Source organism: Nicotiana tabacum, chromosome 18 (assembly GCF_000715075.1).
Source record: "Nicotiana tabacum cultivar K326 chromosome 18, ASM71507v2, whole genome shotgun sequence".
Taxonomy (NCBI): Eukaryota; Viridiplantae; Streptophyta; class Magnoliopsida; order Solanales; family Solanaceae; genus Nicotiana; species Nicotiana tabacum.
Window position 1 is genome coordinate 23,686,578 of NC_134097.1, and position 16,417 is coordinate 23,702,994.

Sequence of the window (16,417 nt, forward strand, 5' to 3'; positions counted from 1 at the left end):
AAATAGTAAAGAGTATACCCAGCCGGCTATAAAGATCCCTATGATTTATCAAATGTGGAATCCTGAAAAAATTACAAAAATGTGAACAAGTTAGGGACTCTTGTGATCAATGGGACTATGAAATTGGCAATAAGTTCAATTGTTTCAATAATCTTGCAAACTTACATAATTTGCTCAAGACTCTTACAGTTAAATATTGTGGTAATTCTCATCATTCAAGTTGCTTTTGCATCACAAATAATGCTATACAATATTTATGAAAGACAGTTTTTATTAGTCAAAATTGAAAATTAGGCCATAAAAGCTGGTAAAAATAGCATGGTATAGCCAGTTTTCGACTGGTCATTCAAAAATAACCAGCATTTACCAAGTCAATGAAAAATAGCCATTATTTTGCTGCAACAGAGACCGGTCCAACATAATATACTGGAGTTCGGTGCACCTGTGTATTAACTCCAGCATATTATGCTGGACCGGTATACTTTGCTGGCTCCAGCATAATATACTGGAGACTGGAGCACCAGTGCTCCAAACTCCAATATATTATGCTGGACAGATATACTTGCTGGAACTCCAGTATATTATGCTGGAGTTCGAGCATACTTATCCTGGAGTCCAGTATAATATGCTGGAGTTCAAGTATACTTATGCTGGAACTCCAGCATGGAACTCCAGCATAATATACTGGCGTATTTTCCGGGTTTTGAACAATGTTTTCGCTCAGATTTATCTTTAGTGGCTAAATTTCGATTACTTTTAAAACTGGCTATTTTTGAACGACCAGTTGTAAATCTAGCTATTTTTGAATTTCTCCCTTAAAGCTAGTATAGTTTATCCTAAAAATGAAATAAGAAACGTCGAAACACTATAAACATTTAAATAGCTCATTTTTTTGCAACCAACACTCACACAATTATGTGATTTCCAGAAATCTGTAGTCTATTATAAGGAAATCAAATTTGACAAAATTAGTAAACCAGCAACATATATAATCACAGATTATGCAGAGTAAAATAGCTTCCCATTTACAAAGCATATTCAATCCCTATATAAATGTTTTCCTTTGCTTTTAGCCTCTCATTTCCTATCAGTTAAATCTTAGTTTTCTAAACATACTTCCATCCTCTGCCTGTCCCTGTATTCTAGAAACTATACACAATTTTTTCAGAGGTTAAAACAACCAGTAAAATTCAGATTATAACACGAAGAAAATCAATACACAACTCGGATCAGCATGGTTAATCGTACAAACCCTCGTGCTCCCAAATATCAGCAAGAAAGTCGACCATGTCCTATAAAGAAACAACCATTTGGAAAAAGTTAATCCGAGCCTTCCCTCGAAATGGAAGAGAAAAGATATCCACAAAAGTTCCAGAGAAGTGACACTCACCGAGAGAGGAATTGGTTGAGGAAAACGCTTGTTAGTCCCAAATAAGCTTTCATAAGAAACATTCCAACTACAGTGACACAGAACAAGCACAATTAGCCGATAAAACTAGACAAACTTAAAATCATGTGAAAGAAACAGATTCAAAATCTGGAGTTGTAAAAATGATAGCGTCTATTGGAAAAGTCTAGCAGCGCATTCAACCATGTCTAATCGTGAAGTTAATTATCTCCGAAAATCTTCTAGTGACATTATACCACTTTAATAAAATCCTAAAGTTTGATTCCCTGAGAAACATGAAGATGAGCAAAGGTTCTCACTTTAACATGGGTTCTTCAACTATTCGGTTCTCGGGCTTTTTACTTGCTAGCCACTGAAGTCTGGACTGGTTCCAAAGAAGATAGCCTGCAATCAGCAGACTGTCAAAATAGCAAACACAACTTAAAAAGTCCCTATTCATGCAAGGTGGAAACAGACTCGAACGTGGATGAAAATGGCTAGTGTTTGCTTTTTTTTTTTCTTTTTCCTGGTAACCATGGTGTCTGGGCCGCTTGCGCGCACCTCGACTAATTCCATGGCAACAACAGTAATAGGTACCAGGTAACTCCGAAAACGGCTAGTTTTGTAATATATATTATAAAGAAAGAAAAGGAAAATCTAGCCATTGCAATGAACTTGCCCTGATTTACGAATTCATTATTGTTGCTAGCACTGCCAGTGCCACCGTGTTGAGCGAGGCTATTTGAGATACTGATGGAAGACATGCTCCTTTGAGATTGAACGGTACTGTTCTCCATCTCACATGTACTTGTGCTCCAAAAATCATCTGATATACTCGGTTTTCTCACCAACTTTCCTTGAATTCTCAGTCCTTTAGATGGTTCATCCACAGCAATAATTGGATGAGATTTGGAACAGCAACCAAAACAACCTCTGCTCTGTTCAAATTCAGGTTTATTTGCATATACAACCATATGGTGACAAGAAGAAAAATGTTTTGACGCCACAATAACTATGGTGACAAGAAGAAAAATGTTTAGAGGACACTTGAACTATCAAACAAGCACACAGAGTCCCAGATTAACAATATATACATGCAAACTATCAAAACAAGAAAAGGGGGGGGGGGGGGTGTCTTTCCAACTCGAAGGATGGTCTTACTACAGCAGTTTGAAGAGATGAAATGTCTGATTTAAATTCAAATTAGTTACCGGTGAAGTGAAAGGGCAAAAGGTCATGTGGCGAATTTTCTCACAGTAGGATATTTGTCCTTTCTTTATTGGAGTAGGGTGGGAAAGGTGTAAAATAAGCATTAGTAGATTCTGTTTTATTAGAAGACACACTTACTTCAAAACTCAACGATGAATTGATAACCTTCACAAATTCATAGAACTGTCAAGTGTGTCATTCCTCCAGTTTCGTTGCATGTCCAAAATACAACTTACCAGCTCCTTTTTTATGCCCCAAAGAAATGGAAAGAATGGGAAGAGGGGAAATCTCCACACTGTATGTTCTCAAAGCAGTCCGCTGGTAGCTCCATATTAACAACAATCGACATCCAAATTGTGAAGAAAAAAAATCTAAGCATCCGACTCATTATCTAAACACTACCAATGGAGGCTGGAGTAGCTCATAACCTAGGAAAACCTTTTTGAAACCCTTATACAACCGATATGGGACATGTTCTCTAAAACTCTCCCGTGCATAACCTGTAGACATTTTCTTTTCACTTTTTTCTCTCTTCCACTTTTGTTTCTTCTTTCCTTTTCCTTTTTTCCTTATTTGGAGAAGACTGGAATGGCTTAAGTCAGCATGGAGCAGAGAGAAGGCTCAATAGGCTAGGAGTGTGCCTGCAAATGGCTCGATGGACTGAATATGTAGAGAGGCACAGGTCCATAGAATAGGCAGAGAGAAGACTAGTGAAAACTAAAGTTCACTTCTGAAACCATATAAAAGAATTTGAGCATCAAATCCAAAAAAAGTTAGAACTATGGGTGCAATAGCCCATATAGACTATATTTTGAAATCCTTAGACAACCGATATGGACAAGTTAACACTAATGATCAATGAAGTTTTCGCTCATTTTGAGTTCAGCCTTGTTAAGAAAAACAACTCATAGAAATAAAATTTCACTGGCAATAACAAGAATAAAATGGACCACCAAGATACGGTAAGCAACGAGAATAGAAAAAGTAATACACCAGGATTTTAACGTGGAAAACCCTCCTCAATAAGGAAAAAACTCACGGCCCAAGCTCAGGGGCAAATCTAGAATACATTCACGGGTTTGGCAGAACCCAATAGTTTTAGCACAGGTTGTGTTTGTGTTAAGAAATTCACTTAATAATATGCATATGTATAAATAATTTATCTTAAATTCATTAAGTGATCTTGTCCTAGAATCCATTACTTATAAGCTTAAAATCCTAGATCTGCTTTTGCCTAAGGGGTGCAAAATAATATCGATATAGTAAGAAAATCTACACTTGATAGTCTCGAGTAAAATACTCGAAAGACCACTACATACTCTAACGAAACAACTCTATTTTGTACACCCCTAAAAATGATACCACTCACTCTCTATTTTATTATATGCGAATTGCTATCTTCTCTTATTTTTGTATTCTATTGTGTGTGTTGAAGTGAGAGAAATGCCTCTATTTATAACAACACGAGCTATGAGCTCCAAGCACAAAAATACAAAAAGAGAGGAGAAATTACCAAAAATTTCTCTTCCACACACTTCATATTGTTTTGGCACATGGCGATTTAACAAGTAGGGATAGATCCCACAAATCTCTCCCTCCAGATTTATTCACCTAAAGGAGGTAATACCGGACTTATAATTTGAGCGCATGCCGACAAGGTTTTTGCACAACTCAAACTTGTTTCTTGGTACCATCTTGGTCAACGTACTTAAAGGATTCTCACATGAAAAGATCTTCAAGAAATGCTCTGCCTTTTGCCGAATTTAATGAAATCTTAAGTAATGTGTTTAGTCCTTGCATGTACATGGAGTTCTTGCTCAAGTCTATTACACTTAGAGCGTCACTCCTTCTAATGCAAGTCATTTCTTGAAGAACCCTTTGAGCCATATCATTTTAGAGTGAGCGACACTTATGCAAATTCAACTGCCATGATATAGCTCTTCCTAAGAGAGTAAACAAATATCCATTAGTGGATTTTCTATTATCAGGATCACCTGTCATATCAGTATTTGTATACCCCTTCTAAATTGGATCAGATCTTAAAAAACACAAGTAGTTCTGAGGTACCTCTAAAATGCTGAGTATCCACTTAACTATTTCCTAGTGTTCTTTTCTGGGATTTTAAAGAAAGCTGCTCATCAACGATTGCATGTGCAATGTCGGATCTGGTGCTTACTATTTCATATATCAAACTCCTAACAATAGAGAATAAGGAACTTTGGCGTTGCTGTCTTTCTCCTTTGTTGTGGGACATATCTTCTTGCTCAACTTCATATAACCAACAAAAGGTGTGCTGACTGGCTTAGCACTCTTCATGTTGAAGCATTTTAATACACACTCAATGTACTTGTCCTGGGACAACCACAACTTTCTACTCGTTCTGTACTTCTATCTCGACTAATCTGCATTCCTAGAATGTATTATGTTGTACTCTAAGTCTTTCATGTTCAATGACTTGGACAAGTCTCCCTTCAACTTGGCTATTAGATTTTTATCATGTCTTACAATCAACTTATTATCCACATATAACAAGATAAAATTGTTATCAAAATATCTTTAGAAGTATATATATTTGACTTTCATGAATGAATCAAATTTCTTGTACCACTACCCTGGTGCATGTTTCAACCCATAGACTCTTCTTCAATTTGCACATCATGTGTTCCACCATTTTGCTTTAAATTCTTCCGACTGCTCTATATAGAGGGTATTTGCATTGGCTTTTAAGCAGGTAAAATCAGCTTTTAAGTTCTTTTTAACTTTTGCGGTGTTTGGCAAAGTCAAAAAGTACTTAGAATAAGTTAAAAACTGCTTAAAATAAGCCAAAAGCAGTAAGTTGGGCAACCCCAACTTATTACTTTTTGGCTTAAAAGCTATTTTTGCTGAAAAGCCACTTTTTTTAAGCCAATCCAAATGGGCTCAAGATTTTGACTAGATGCTAAGCTCAAAATAGTTCGTATAGACAGCTTGCTACTTCTACCTTTCTAAACAAATCGCTATTGCGATCTTTCGTGAGTTTAAAGACTACTTTGGACGTTTTTCCTTTGGAAGTTCAACCAACTCGTGCAATTTCTACAGAGATTCCATAATCTTCTTGCATAACTTTCATCCACTAATGAGAGAGCATCTCCTCAAGAATTTCTAGCTTCACATCATCACTAACGAGGACACAATTTAAGAAAGAATACATCGACGATTCTACTATTTGCCTTTCTGATCACTTCAATGGTCGTTGTATTTCACAAGTAGGGTGAGATCTTCCTGGAGGGCAGATTTATGAAATCCATCTCTAGCTTATTGAAAAGCCATGTGTCAAAAAACACTTGATGAAATTCATCCTTGGAGGCCAAGAATGAAATGTGTGGAGAATTTTTGGCAACTTCTCCCGTGGTTGGAGCCTATAGCTCCTATTGTTATAAATAGAAATATTTCTCTAATTTCAACACACAAAAATAAAAAAAGGAAGCAAAAGCTGAGAGCAATTCACATTCACAAACAATAGAAAAAAGTAATTTGTGAGAAAAAAATATAGTGTGTAAGCGATATCATCGCGAGGTGTGTAGATCAAAAGAAAGTTGTTTCTTTTGAGTATAGTGGTCTGTTGAGTATTTTGCCCGATACTACCAAGTGTAAACTTCTTTATTATACTGATACGATTTTGCTCCTCTTAGGATGTGAGTTTTTACATTATTTGGAAGTGTTCTCCAGTCTCCACGATAAAATCGGTGTCTTTGTTACTCTCTTTTTTCTTGTCGATTACTATGTCTTGGTGCTCTAACTTTTGCTCATGTTATTCACCGTATATATTTTTTATAGGTTATTTTTCACAACAAGGCTGATGTTACAATGAGCATAAACTTCATTGGTCATTAATGTAAGAGAACTTGTCCGATGTTGGCATATTTGGGTCAATTAAAAATGACTTTAAATTTTCAATTCTATGGAGCAATCGATGATGGATTAATAACTTCACAAAATGATAGTACATAATACAAGTATGTTCTTCCACCAACTTTGTTACATGTCCTAGATACAACTTATCGGCTCCTTTCTAAAACCCAATGGGCAGAGCTAGAAATGGGAAGAGGGGTATCACCAGATCATATGTTCTCTAATTTGCCCATAGGTAGCTCCACATTTACAAGAATCAACATTCTAGTTGTGAAAGAATCCAAGTATCCAATCCAAAATCTATACAAGTGGAGTAGCCAAGGACCTTATACACCCGAAACCTTATACAACTGATGTGGGAAAGATCCACTATACCCTCCTGTACGTGTAACCAGTTCTTGGGTTTGCACGGGACTTAAGACCTTTTTTACTCTTTTTTTAAAAATTTTTTGTCTCTTTCTTTTCTTGTTTCTTTTCTTTTTATTTTATTTTTATGACTAGACGAAAGTGGAAGTCAAAGTAGAGAGAAATGGCTCAATAGACAAAGAAGTGTACCTATTAATAGCTCGATGGACCGAATTAAGAGATGTCAAATCAGTAGAATAGGTAAAGAAAAGACAATAGTTTAAACAAGTTTACCAAAGTTTGATTTTGATACTATTTGAATGAATCTGAGCATCCAAACCAACACCTTACGACTATGAGTGGAGTAGTCCAAAACCTTATAAGTTTCTTTACAAACCCTTAGGCAACTGATAGTTTGATAGGGGACATGTTCTCTTACGCTAATGATCAACGAAGCCTGCTCATTATGGCATCAGTTTAAGGCTCCACTGTTATGACTTTCTATCCTCCCTTTATCACCTATTATATGACTCCGTTCACATAGGAAAGGACAACTAGGAGCAATCTTTAACACAATTTAGCTAAACCTTTTTTCAGAATAGAGTTTAAATGTGCAAAACAATACAAACGTAATAAGATAGTAACGTATTATATAAGTTTAGATACTTGGCGATTCTTTTTTCCTTTATTAAAAAAGATTGGGATGCACTTAAAACAAGTTGGTAAGATAATTGGGGATGAAGAGTGAGCGCTCCCTTATAGCAGCCATTCAAAATCATGTTACAAACATCCACCACCGATGACAAAATCTTCAAGATAAAGTATGTCGCAAGAATACTGCAGTTGTCAGATTTAATTTCAGCAATATTCATAAGCTACTCCTAAGTCCTTAAAAACTCTCCCCTTTCCGCACCTATCTCCTCCCCATCCCCTTTTTCCCAAATCACATATGAAAGGCTCTCTTTAACTTTGGAGGCTCATGCATCAGCCTCATCACATACAAAAGTAACAAGCACTAAGAGTCTAAGACAGTGACTGGTAGGAGGTGAATTGAAGGAGGAACGAGGAAGGGCTATTTCCTTTGTTTGCTTAGTAGTACGAGGAATGTGAGATTACTGAAACAGTATGCTTCCCTTCAACATAAGTTTTTCCGATCCCTCCAGAATTTGAAGGAAAGAAGAAAATAAATCTTGTACTTTGTTTTTTAGCTTTATCAAACAACCAGAGGAAAAGGCTAAATACTCCTGAAGTGCAAGTAAATTGGAAGGTTCACCTCCTCCCTCCTTCTTTCCCTTTGTCCCCCTTACAGGAAGAAAACAAAAGGTAAATACTAACAAAATATACACTCAATCACTTTCTAATCCAACATAACCCCTTCCAAACCAGCTCCAAGAATGCCAGTAAATATACGCTCGATCGCTTTCTCGTCCAACATAACCCCTTCCAAACTAGCTCTAAGCATTGGTTCCCAAGGAAATTATACATATTTAAAGCAATAGGAGAACATAAGCAAGTTCCAAACAGAACATATGAAAAGATATTCATCATCCCATGTCAAAAACGATATCTACTTTGGTAATTTTATATGCCATTTTTTAAATTCACAACTAAGATGAGGTACATAAAGAAGCGCCTATGGGATCGTTCCAACTATTGATTGTATAAAGCCACTGAAATTACAATATCCTCCCCAAACTTTGTCAAAGATTTTTCGAATTTGTTTTCCGAGCTATGTTGCTCGGACTCTCCGAAAATGTCACCGGGTGCATGTCGGATCCTCAAGACGTAGCGTATTTTTGGAGGATCCGACACGGTTGCGGTAGCACTTTGGAAAGCCCGTGCAACATAGTTTCCGAGTTTCCTGCAATTCGGACTTTGTGGAGAAGCTCGGTTTCAGTAGTTAAGACTTGAATGTTTTCATAAAACAAAGATAGGATTAGCCTTTTGGTAGATGAACTTTACTTTAACGACAACTCTTTAGCCAATTTGGAAGATCAAACACCCATAAAGAGAAACTTAAGTTTCTTATTCAGTTTCCTCCATCTAAAGAGAGAAAAGTTCTAAACCTTCTCATTCTTCCTCTCGCATAAGCAAAAACCATTCTCCAATTCTTTTTTTTTCCTTTTCTCTTTTTATTTTGGGTGTCTTATTGAGTAGCTAAAATATAGAAACAGCCATTAAATGATTTCAAACAGGTAAAAGGATCACAATCTTCAGAAAAAGTCAATGATAGCAAATAATGTTTCAACAAACAACACATAATCACTTAACAGCCTGAATTCACCAGATTTTGAAGACAAAACAGAAAGTAAACTAAACTAAGAATAAACAAGAAACAAAAATTGATAATGAAGAATCTGAATACATACCCCATGCAAGCTAGAAAGTGACTGATCCAAGCACTGAAAGAAGTGTAAATCATCATATGTCTAAACATACAAGAATTATCCAATTGTTCTTCAAATTTCCCAAATGAACCAGATCACTAAAACCCAAGCATAAAAATCCAATCTTTTTCTGCACCCAAAAAAAAAAAAAACCTTTTTCAGTTTCAAGAATCAGATTAATACAAAAAAAAAAAAAAAACTTTTTCCTTACCTTAGAGCAACCATAATATACATATGGATAATAAATGCAACACAGTAATTTATTATTAAAGATATAATTGGTAATGAAACTGAATTCCAAAAGGGTGTTTCTATACCTGGAAGAAACTGAGACTGGGGGCGCCCCTCTCTCTCTCTCACACACACAGAGAGTTTCTCTCTCTGCTTTATCTGTGGGTTTGATATTTCAATAGTGGACTAGTAAGTGAGGTGTCCTAGTTGCTAATAATTAGGCGTCTCGTGTCTCTGAGGTTAAAATTTAAATTATCTTTATAATGCTGAATGGTATAATTCAGTGATTAATAAAATAAGTGTAGAATTATGAGATTTCAAGTTTTATTAAAAATATAAAAAAAAATTAATCTGCTTTAAACTTTGAGTGAAAATAATAGAAAACAAATTGCCCAAACAGAATCATTTATTATCTTTATCTTTATGCAATTATCATGTGTGCTTTGTGGTAAAGTGGTATTAATACGATTTGAAGAATCAAGAATCTGATGGGATGGGCCACGTGAATGTGATGGTTAACTAAATGGAGGGGAGAAATTTAAAAATAGCACAGTTTCAAAAGTAATCAAAATTTAGTCACTTTTTATGTAAAAATAAATCTGAGTGAAAATATTATTCAAAACCCGAAAAATACGTCCGTATATTATACTGGAGTTCCAGCATAAGTATGCTTGAACTCCAGCATATTATACGGAAGTTCCAGGATAATTATGCTGGAACTCCAGCATAATATGTTGGAGTTCCAACATAAGTACACTAGAACTCCAGCATAATATACTGGAGTTCCAGCAAGTATAAATGTCCAGTACAATATACTGGAGTTTGGAGCACCGGTGCTCCAGTCTCCCGTATATTATACAGGAGTTAGCAAAGTATATCGGTCCAGCATAATATGCTGGAGTTCGTACACAGATGCACCGAAATCCAGTATATTATGCGGGACCGGTCTTTGTTGCAGCAAAATAGTGGCTATTTTTTATTAACTTCGTAAACGGTGGCTATTTTTGAATGATCAGTCCGAAAACTGACTATACCTTGCTATTTTGACGAGTATTCAGTAATAATAGTTGATTGATTCTTTGTGGATAATACTATTTGTTTATTCTATAGCACTATGAGTTTGGGAATATATGGATATTGTTGAATTTCATTTTTTATTTTTTTTATTTTTTTAATAATTATGATGTCCGAATTAGCTTGCGTGCACATATTAATTTTACGAGATACACCTGCCTCTCAACGAGATACGGAATAATTCTATCTAAAAAACTTGGACGGATGGAAAGAAATCATATACTAATACTTCTACTTCCATAGAATTTGAACTTGAAATCACATTTTTTTAACCGACCTCATTAATTATTTGCTTACACTCTTGGGTGGATGTACTGTTAGATTTCATTATAGACCTAGGATAAATAAATGAACTAGAAAATTTGCTCCTTACTAACATCCTTAAATTTTAAAAATGTACATTTCATATAATTGGTATTATAGTAGAGCGATGTTCATTCCAGAGCTAATGTTACATGTTAATAAGAGCGTATTACAGACTTAAAACAAGTAAATAAAAATTAACAGTACTCGAACAGTTAAAAATTATAGATGTAACATTTCATACTTCAACCCAGTTTTATTTTTCTATTTCATTTTTTCTTTTTGGTTGTGTATTTTCTGGGGGGAGGCTTTTTCTATTTCCTTTTTGACTTTTTGGGAGTGAGGGTGGTTGGAAATTGATATGGACGACCTCGACCAAGAGAGACAAGAGAGGGTAATAATAACAAAACCAAAGTGATTTATGTAATTTATGAACATAAACTTGTTTCTACATTTTTTTGTCAAACATTACTGTACTGAAATTTCTTAATCTGATACAAAAGAATAGATCTCCATATTCATCCAAATTTCTCTCGTGTGAAACAAAAGGTTTGCGAGTCGTAGATAACAGCACTTGTACTATTACTTTTACTTTTACTTTGTAAATGATATTCTAACAGAAATAAATGACAATTTTCAAATGTATTTATTCACTAAGAAAAATCATTGAAGTTTTTGGGGATGAAAAAACCAGGGTAATGTGGCTTGTAGCACAGTACGTTAATCAAATCTCTCTCTATAGTGGTTAAGAAAGAGAGAAATGATACTAGTGTTCCCTTGTCTGGATTAGTTTGTGCAAATGCGTGAGTTATACTGAATACACAGTAAATTATATAGCACGATGAATAATCAACTTCGCAAAAATCGACCAAAACAAAACACGAACCATAGCGTAATATATAATTTCAAAGCGTACGACAATTGATTTATACATTATAAAACAATAATAAAATTTAATGGAGGATAATAGCTCCACCTCCGATTATGAGACCATCTAATTTTAAATAAGATAACACAAGCAATTTTGAAATAAAAAAAAGGTTACATTAAACCCCTTGACTGAGTTTTGAAAGGCATATGCATTCATTTAATGTGATTTTCTACCATTGAAATGTGACTGGAGAAACAGGGAGGTCTAGTAGAGATGTGAGGCGACTTGGACACAAAACAAAGCTGAAATGTAGTAATCAAAATAATTGACATCCAATAATTCACCTAATAAGGGCTACAATAATGTTGACACAGTTATTAAAAGTTCAGTTCAGATCCACTGACAAGCAAAAGTCCAACAAAATAAATATATAGGTTCTAATTGCACAAGAAAATAACTTCCATTTATTGGTTTCGCGGTCCAACACTGTAACATTGTGTCTGCGCTCCATCGAATAGCTCAAGCCCTAGCAACCTGCTTTGATGGATAATTCATCGACCTTTTTTTCTTTTTCTGATGGACCAATCAAATAAATGAAAGTGAACGAAGTTGAGTTTCCACGGGAAAAGAAAAGAAAATTGAAATTCATCTTCTTTTTTTCTTTTTCGATGGATAAATCACTCTCATGGTCAATCATAGTAGAAAGCAAGGGAAGAGGGAGATCTGCCTAGGTGATTAACAACAAGAATAGAAGGTACTAACACACTTATAGTTCATTGTAATTGTACTAGCACACATAACACATGTAACTTAAGGGTATGATGGGTTAAGAGGAAAAAACAGGAAGCAAAGCTGAGCAAAATTCAAGAACGCATCGATGTTTAGGAGTATCTGGGCGTTGCACTCTTTGTGATAAAATTTTACTGCTTACTGTTGAATAGAACGGAAACCAGACCCCTTTTCCACCAAGGTGTCACAGTTGGCTCGGTCTTCACAGGAACAAGAGAAGTCAGACCACTGCGGATACCCTCAGTTACTGAAGTATCCTGTGTGACCCTCGTCATTACAGGCCTGAAGAGGTATCAGTAAAAAGACTTAGTAGTCTGGCAAATCTTTTTACTTAAGCCTGTACATAGCATAGTATAGCGGACTATATATTAAAAGATGGTTGTGCAATGCAAAAAAGTAACAGCTTCATCCAACAGAAAACATGGATTCCATGCACCACACTTACATCCAGAAATTACACAACTACTCAAGATAGCAACAGAAATTCAAAAGGAGAATTCTTGCAGCGGAAGGATATCGTGGACAAAGTCTCCTCCTTTATTATTTTTTCATAAGTACACAAAAGCTCCTCTATCTAAGTGACTTCTATATCACACTAAAAAGTAGTTAAAGGTACAGTTAGTTTCTCTTATTCCGCATACTTAAGCGTAAACATCATGAGCTGTTTCAATATTTTTTTGGAGACTGGTAACAAGTGAGCTGTTTCAATATTTCAGAGGTTCTCTTTTTCTTCGAACAACTAGTGGCAGCAATGTTACAGTTTTTGGTTCATAAACACAGTGTAAACCATCAGCGTATACGATTTTTTTTAGAGCAACTCCATCCATTCGACTTTATTATTTAGCCTGTTTATTTTAATCCATCCCAAAATTATGACTTATTTTCGTAAATTGCAAAGGCTGCCCACTTTTAAAAAGTCAATATAATACTTAATTCAAGTCAACACCCAGCGGAAGTACAGAGACGATAACCAGAGTACAGGAGACTGTTCAAAAGCAAGGCCTTCTAATGTCAAATTCGCATCATAATCTCATAATTATTTTTGATTCTGGGAAATTGTGCAATGTGTGCCGCCCAGTGAGGCTCCCTTACGTGATCAGAAGTCTGCCCTGCCGCAACATAATGTGAGAATATGAAACGTTTCTAACCGAAAAACTCTAATTTTTAAAAGAAAATTGGAATGCTACCCCAGTGGCCAGCGCATCGCTGCATCCCTACTCAGCTAGGGCTTTGCCATCCCTCCTATCGATGGATAGAAAGTGTCCCATGTAAATGTTATCTCCTCTCCCTATCTATACTTGGCATATCTTTATTTTGGTTCATTCGAGACAAAATGAGATTCAAGTACTAGAAGATGTAGGTTTTTACCAAACAGCATTACTTTTATTTATTAAAAGAGAAAGTAAAGCCTTAGAATGCATACGTGGTTGATATGAGACCTTCGGAGGCAAATGTTGAATAGCCTTGTCTCTGTTTGTGCTTGGGATTAGCTGTGCATAGAACATATACGCGCCCACGTCGCTTGACTGTGCGACAGAACTCGCACATCTTCTTCACTGATGCCCTAACCTTCATGGCTGTTAATGATCCAAACCACAAATGATGAGAAAATTATCCATGAGCATGACTAGGAAATACTACAAGCATTCACCAAAGTAAAATTTTAACTTTTCATAAATCAGAGTCCGCAAAACAACGAAAGGAACTATAAGCTTGGTTAGCACAAAGTTTAGCTTGCTTTCTGCCTAAATTACAATGTCCACAACTGCCAAAATTCACATGGGCCATTTTCATTACAGGTCAAGCTAAGGAACCATGCCATCCAATGATGGATTTCAGGAATGAAAGTCCATATATAGATCTTAATAATGAATTTATCAAGTCCTAAAATCAAAATCCTTGAGAATCTTCATGTTTCAATCCTCAAGCAAATAGTTATTTCTAAATTCTTAAAAAGAAAATGAAGAGTAAATTAGGGCACAAGTTGAAGGAGATAACAGTACCAAATATTCAACCGAAATAGTCAAAAGCGAAAAGCGCAGGAAACTAAACTCTGTTCGGGCTTTAAACGCAAGGTGAAATTAGAATGTGGACTTTAACACAGAAATGCACTAATGAAGGATATGTGTTTGTGTGAGCGGACAATGCAAGAAAAAAAAAATTCTACAAAGACAAATAATACTACTTGCACAAAAGAATTGAACTAACTAAAATTATGCTAAACATTTGAAGTAAAAATCGCGTCAATAAAGTTTAAAAATCATTTTTTAAATTTCTAATTTGGAAAAAAGGATGCAGTTTTATTCTCAAGAGCTAGTTTTCAATACGAAATTTAAATTTATTATTCCTAATCACTAAAAAATGGACTCGTAGCGTTTCTTAGCAAATAGTATATCAGATTACCAACAATATTATTTGTTTACTACTGCTCCTCTAAAGATAGAGCCCATGAGTGATGCGCCCCATGCCTTAGCAGCTCACTGCCTATAGCAAAGTGCCACTTAAGCGAGGCGAAGCACAGAACCTGTGTTCAACTGAGCTTCAGGGCTTAAGCGCGCTTACGAGCCTTTAAAAAACTGTCATCAATTTGAGTTTTCCGAAGGTCCATTTACATACAATTCACCCTCTCATAATAATCTTCCATAATTACGACCTTATTCTTTCTTCTGTTTCATTTTCTAAGAGATATTTTACTGGAAATAGATAAATAGATAATCCTAACTTTCGAGCCATCGTGAAATGGGTTTGCAGTTAGGGTTTACGGTTTTAGCATATAAAAGACATAAATAAGTAAATATGGGGACGGAGAGAAAGAGAATTAGGGTACCTACTTGATTTTGCCGGAGAAAGAGATCGCCGATGACTTCGCCGGAGAGAGATATGGAGAATAAAGTTTAACAGCCGACGGAGAGGGAAATGCAATGGATTTCACCAAAACACCCGAAGGAATTGGTGGGCCGAACCGCTGAAGTATATGTTAATGAACGGTTAGCCTCTAATAACACATTTATTTACTTTTAAACCCTTGTTTAAAATGTCTTTAGTCTTTAGCCATTGATTTAATAAATTTTACCTGTCCGGACAAAAATATCCTTCTGCTCATAAAAGTTCAGGACCAAGTGTCCTTAACTTTTGAACTTGCAACTCTAAGTTAGGACTTCAGGACTACGTGTTCTTAACTTTTGAACTTGAAACCGATGTTCAGAGCCACATGTCCTTAAGTTCGGTGCTTGTAACTCTAGGTTAAGGACTACTTGAACTTGTAAGTCTAAGTTCAGGACCTATTGTCCTTAACTTTTGAGCTTATTAGTCTAAGTTCAGGACCAAGTATCCTTAACTTTTGAACTTGTAACTGTAAGTTCAGGACTAAGTGTCCTTAACTTTTGAGCTTGTTAGTCTAACTTCAGGACCTATTGTCCTTAACTTTTGAGCTTGTTAGTCTAAGTTAAGGACCTATTGTCCTTAATTTTCGAGCTTGTTAGTCTAAGTTCAGGACTTCAAAACATATTGTCCTTAACTTTTGAACTTGTAACTATAAGTTCAGGACCTATTTTCCTTAACTTTTGAGCTTGTTAGTCTAAGTTCAAGACTAAGTGTTGTTAACTTTTGAACTTGTAATTCTAAGTTGAGGACCAAGTGTCCTTAACTTTTGAACTTGGAACTCGAAGTTCAGGACTAAGTGTCCTTAACTTTTGAACTTGGAACTGTAAGTTCAAGATCCATAATGCACGATTTTGCTCAATTGAACAAAATTAATCACAAAGACCAAGAATTTTGCAATTATTACATATGAACTAGCAGAAAATAAAAGTTAAAACAAAGAACTAGAAAATGTAAGAATTGTTTTTCTCACTGTGCATGCGCGAATTTTTTCGGGAAAGAGAGGAAAAAGGAGGGCATAGAATTTCAGACAGTGAGGAAAGTGATTGG

General features: G+C 35.6%; 1 protein-coding gene and 1 long non-coding RNA gene across 5 annotated transcripts; both read right to left on the reverse strand.

Moving 5' to 3' along the window:
* Nucleotides 1–1,002: 1,002 nt before the first annotated feature.
* On the reverse strand, nt 1,003–9,690 carry LOC107797262 (uncharacterized). 4 transcript variants are annotated; one of them, XM_016620134.2, is made up of 6 exons: nt 9,537–9,690; nt 9,202–9,349; nt 2,067–2,258; nt 1,708–1,792; nt 1,391–1,457; nt 1,003–1,292 (listed from the first exon to the last, which is right to left on the reverse strand). In XM_016620134.2, exons 3-6 carry the CDS (start codon nt 2,182–2,184, stop codon nt 1,239–1,241), a joined length of 324 nt encoding a protein of 107 aa, XP_016475620.1. In that variant the 5' UTR covers nt 2,185–2,258; nt 9,202–9,349; nt 9,537–9,690; the 3' UTR covers nt 1,003–1,238. The 4 variants fall into 4 exon arrangements, with proteins under 4 accessions (XP_016475620.1, XP_016475617.1, XP_016475619.1 ...); XM_016620131.2 differs by having other exon boundaries at nt 2,067–2,320; XM_016620133.2 differs by having other exon boundaries at nt 2,067–2,325.
* A 2,316-nt stretch (nt 9,691–12,006) lies between these two features.
* On the reverse strand, nt 12,007–15,478 carry LOC107797264 (uncharacterized). Its single transcript, XR_012701949.1, has 3 exons — nt 15,319–15,478; nt 13,911–14,064; nt 12,007–12,769 (listed from the first exon to the last, which is right to left on the reverse strand). It is a non-coding gene; the product is annotated as an uncharacterized LOC107797264 (long non-coding RNA).
* Nucleotides 15,479–16,417: the final 939 nt, after the last annotated feature.

What these genes read in the sequence shown, in the direction of transcription:
- LOC107797262 (XM_016620131.2), bottom strand. Translation starts at nt 9,269, where the DNA reads ATGTTTAGACATATGATGATTTACACTTCTTTCAGTGCTTGGATCAGT. An exon ending in TAATGAATTCGTAAATCAGG is followed by an intron (nt 1,793 to 2,066) that starts GCAAGTTCATTG and finishes TGCTGATTGCAG; the next exon opens with GCTATCTTCTTTGGAACCAG. An exon ending in CTCAACCAATTCCTCTCTCG is followed by an intron (nt 1,293 to 1,390) that starts GTGAGTGTCACT and finishes GTTTCTTTATAG; the next exon opens with GACATGGTCGACTTTCTTGC.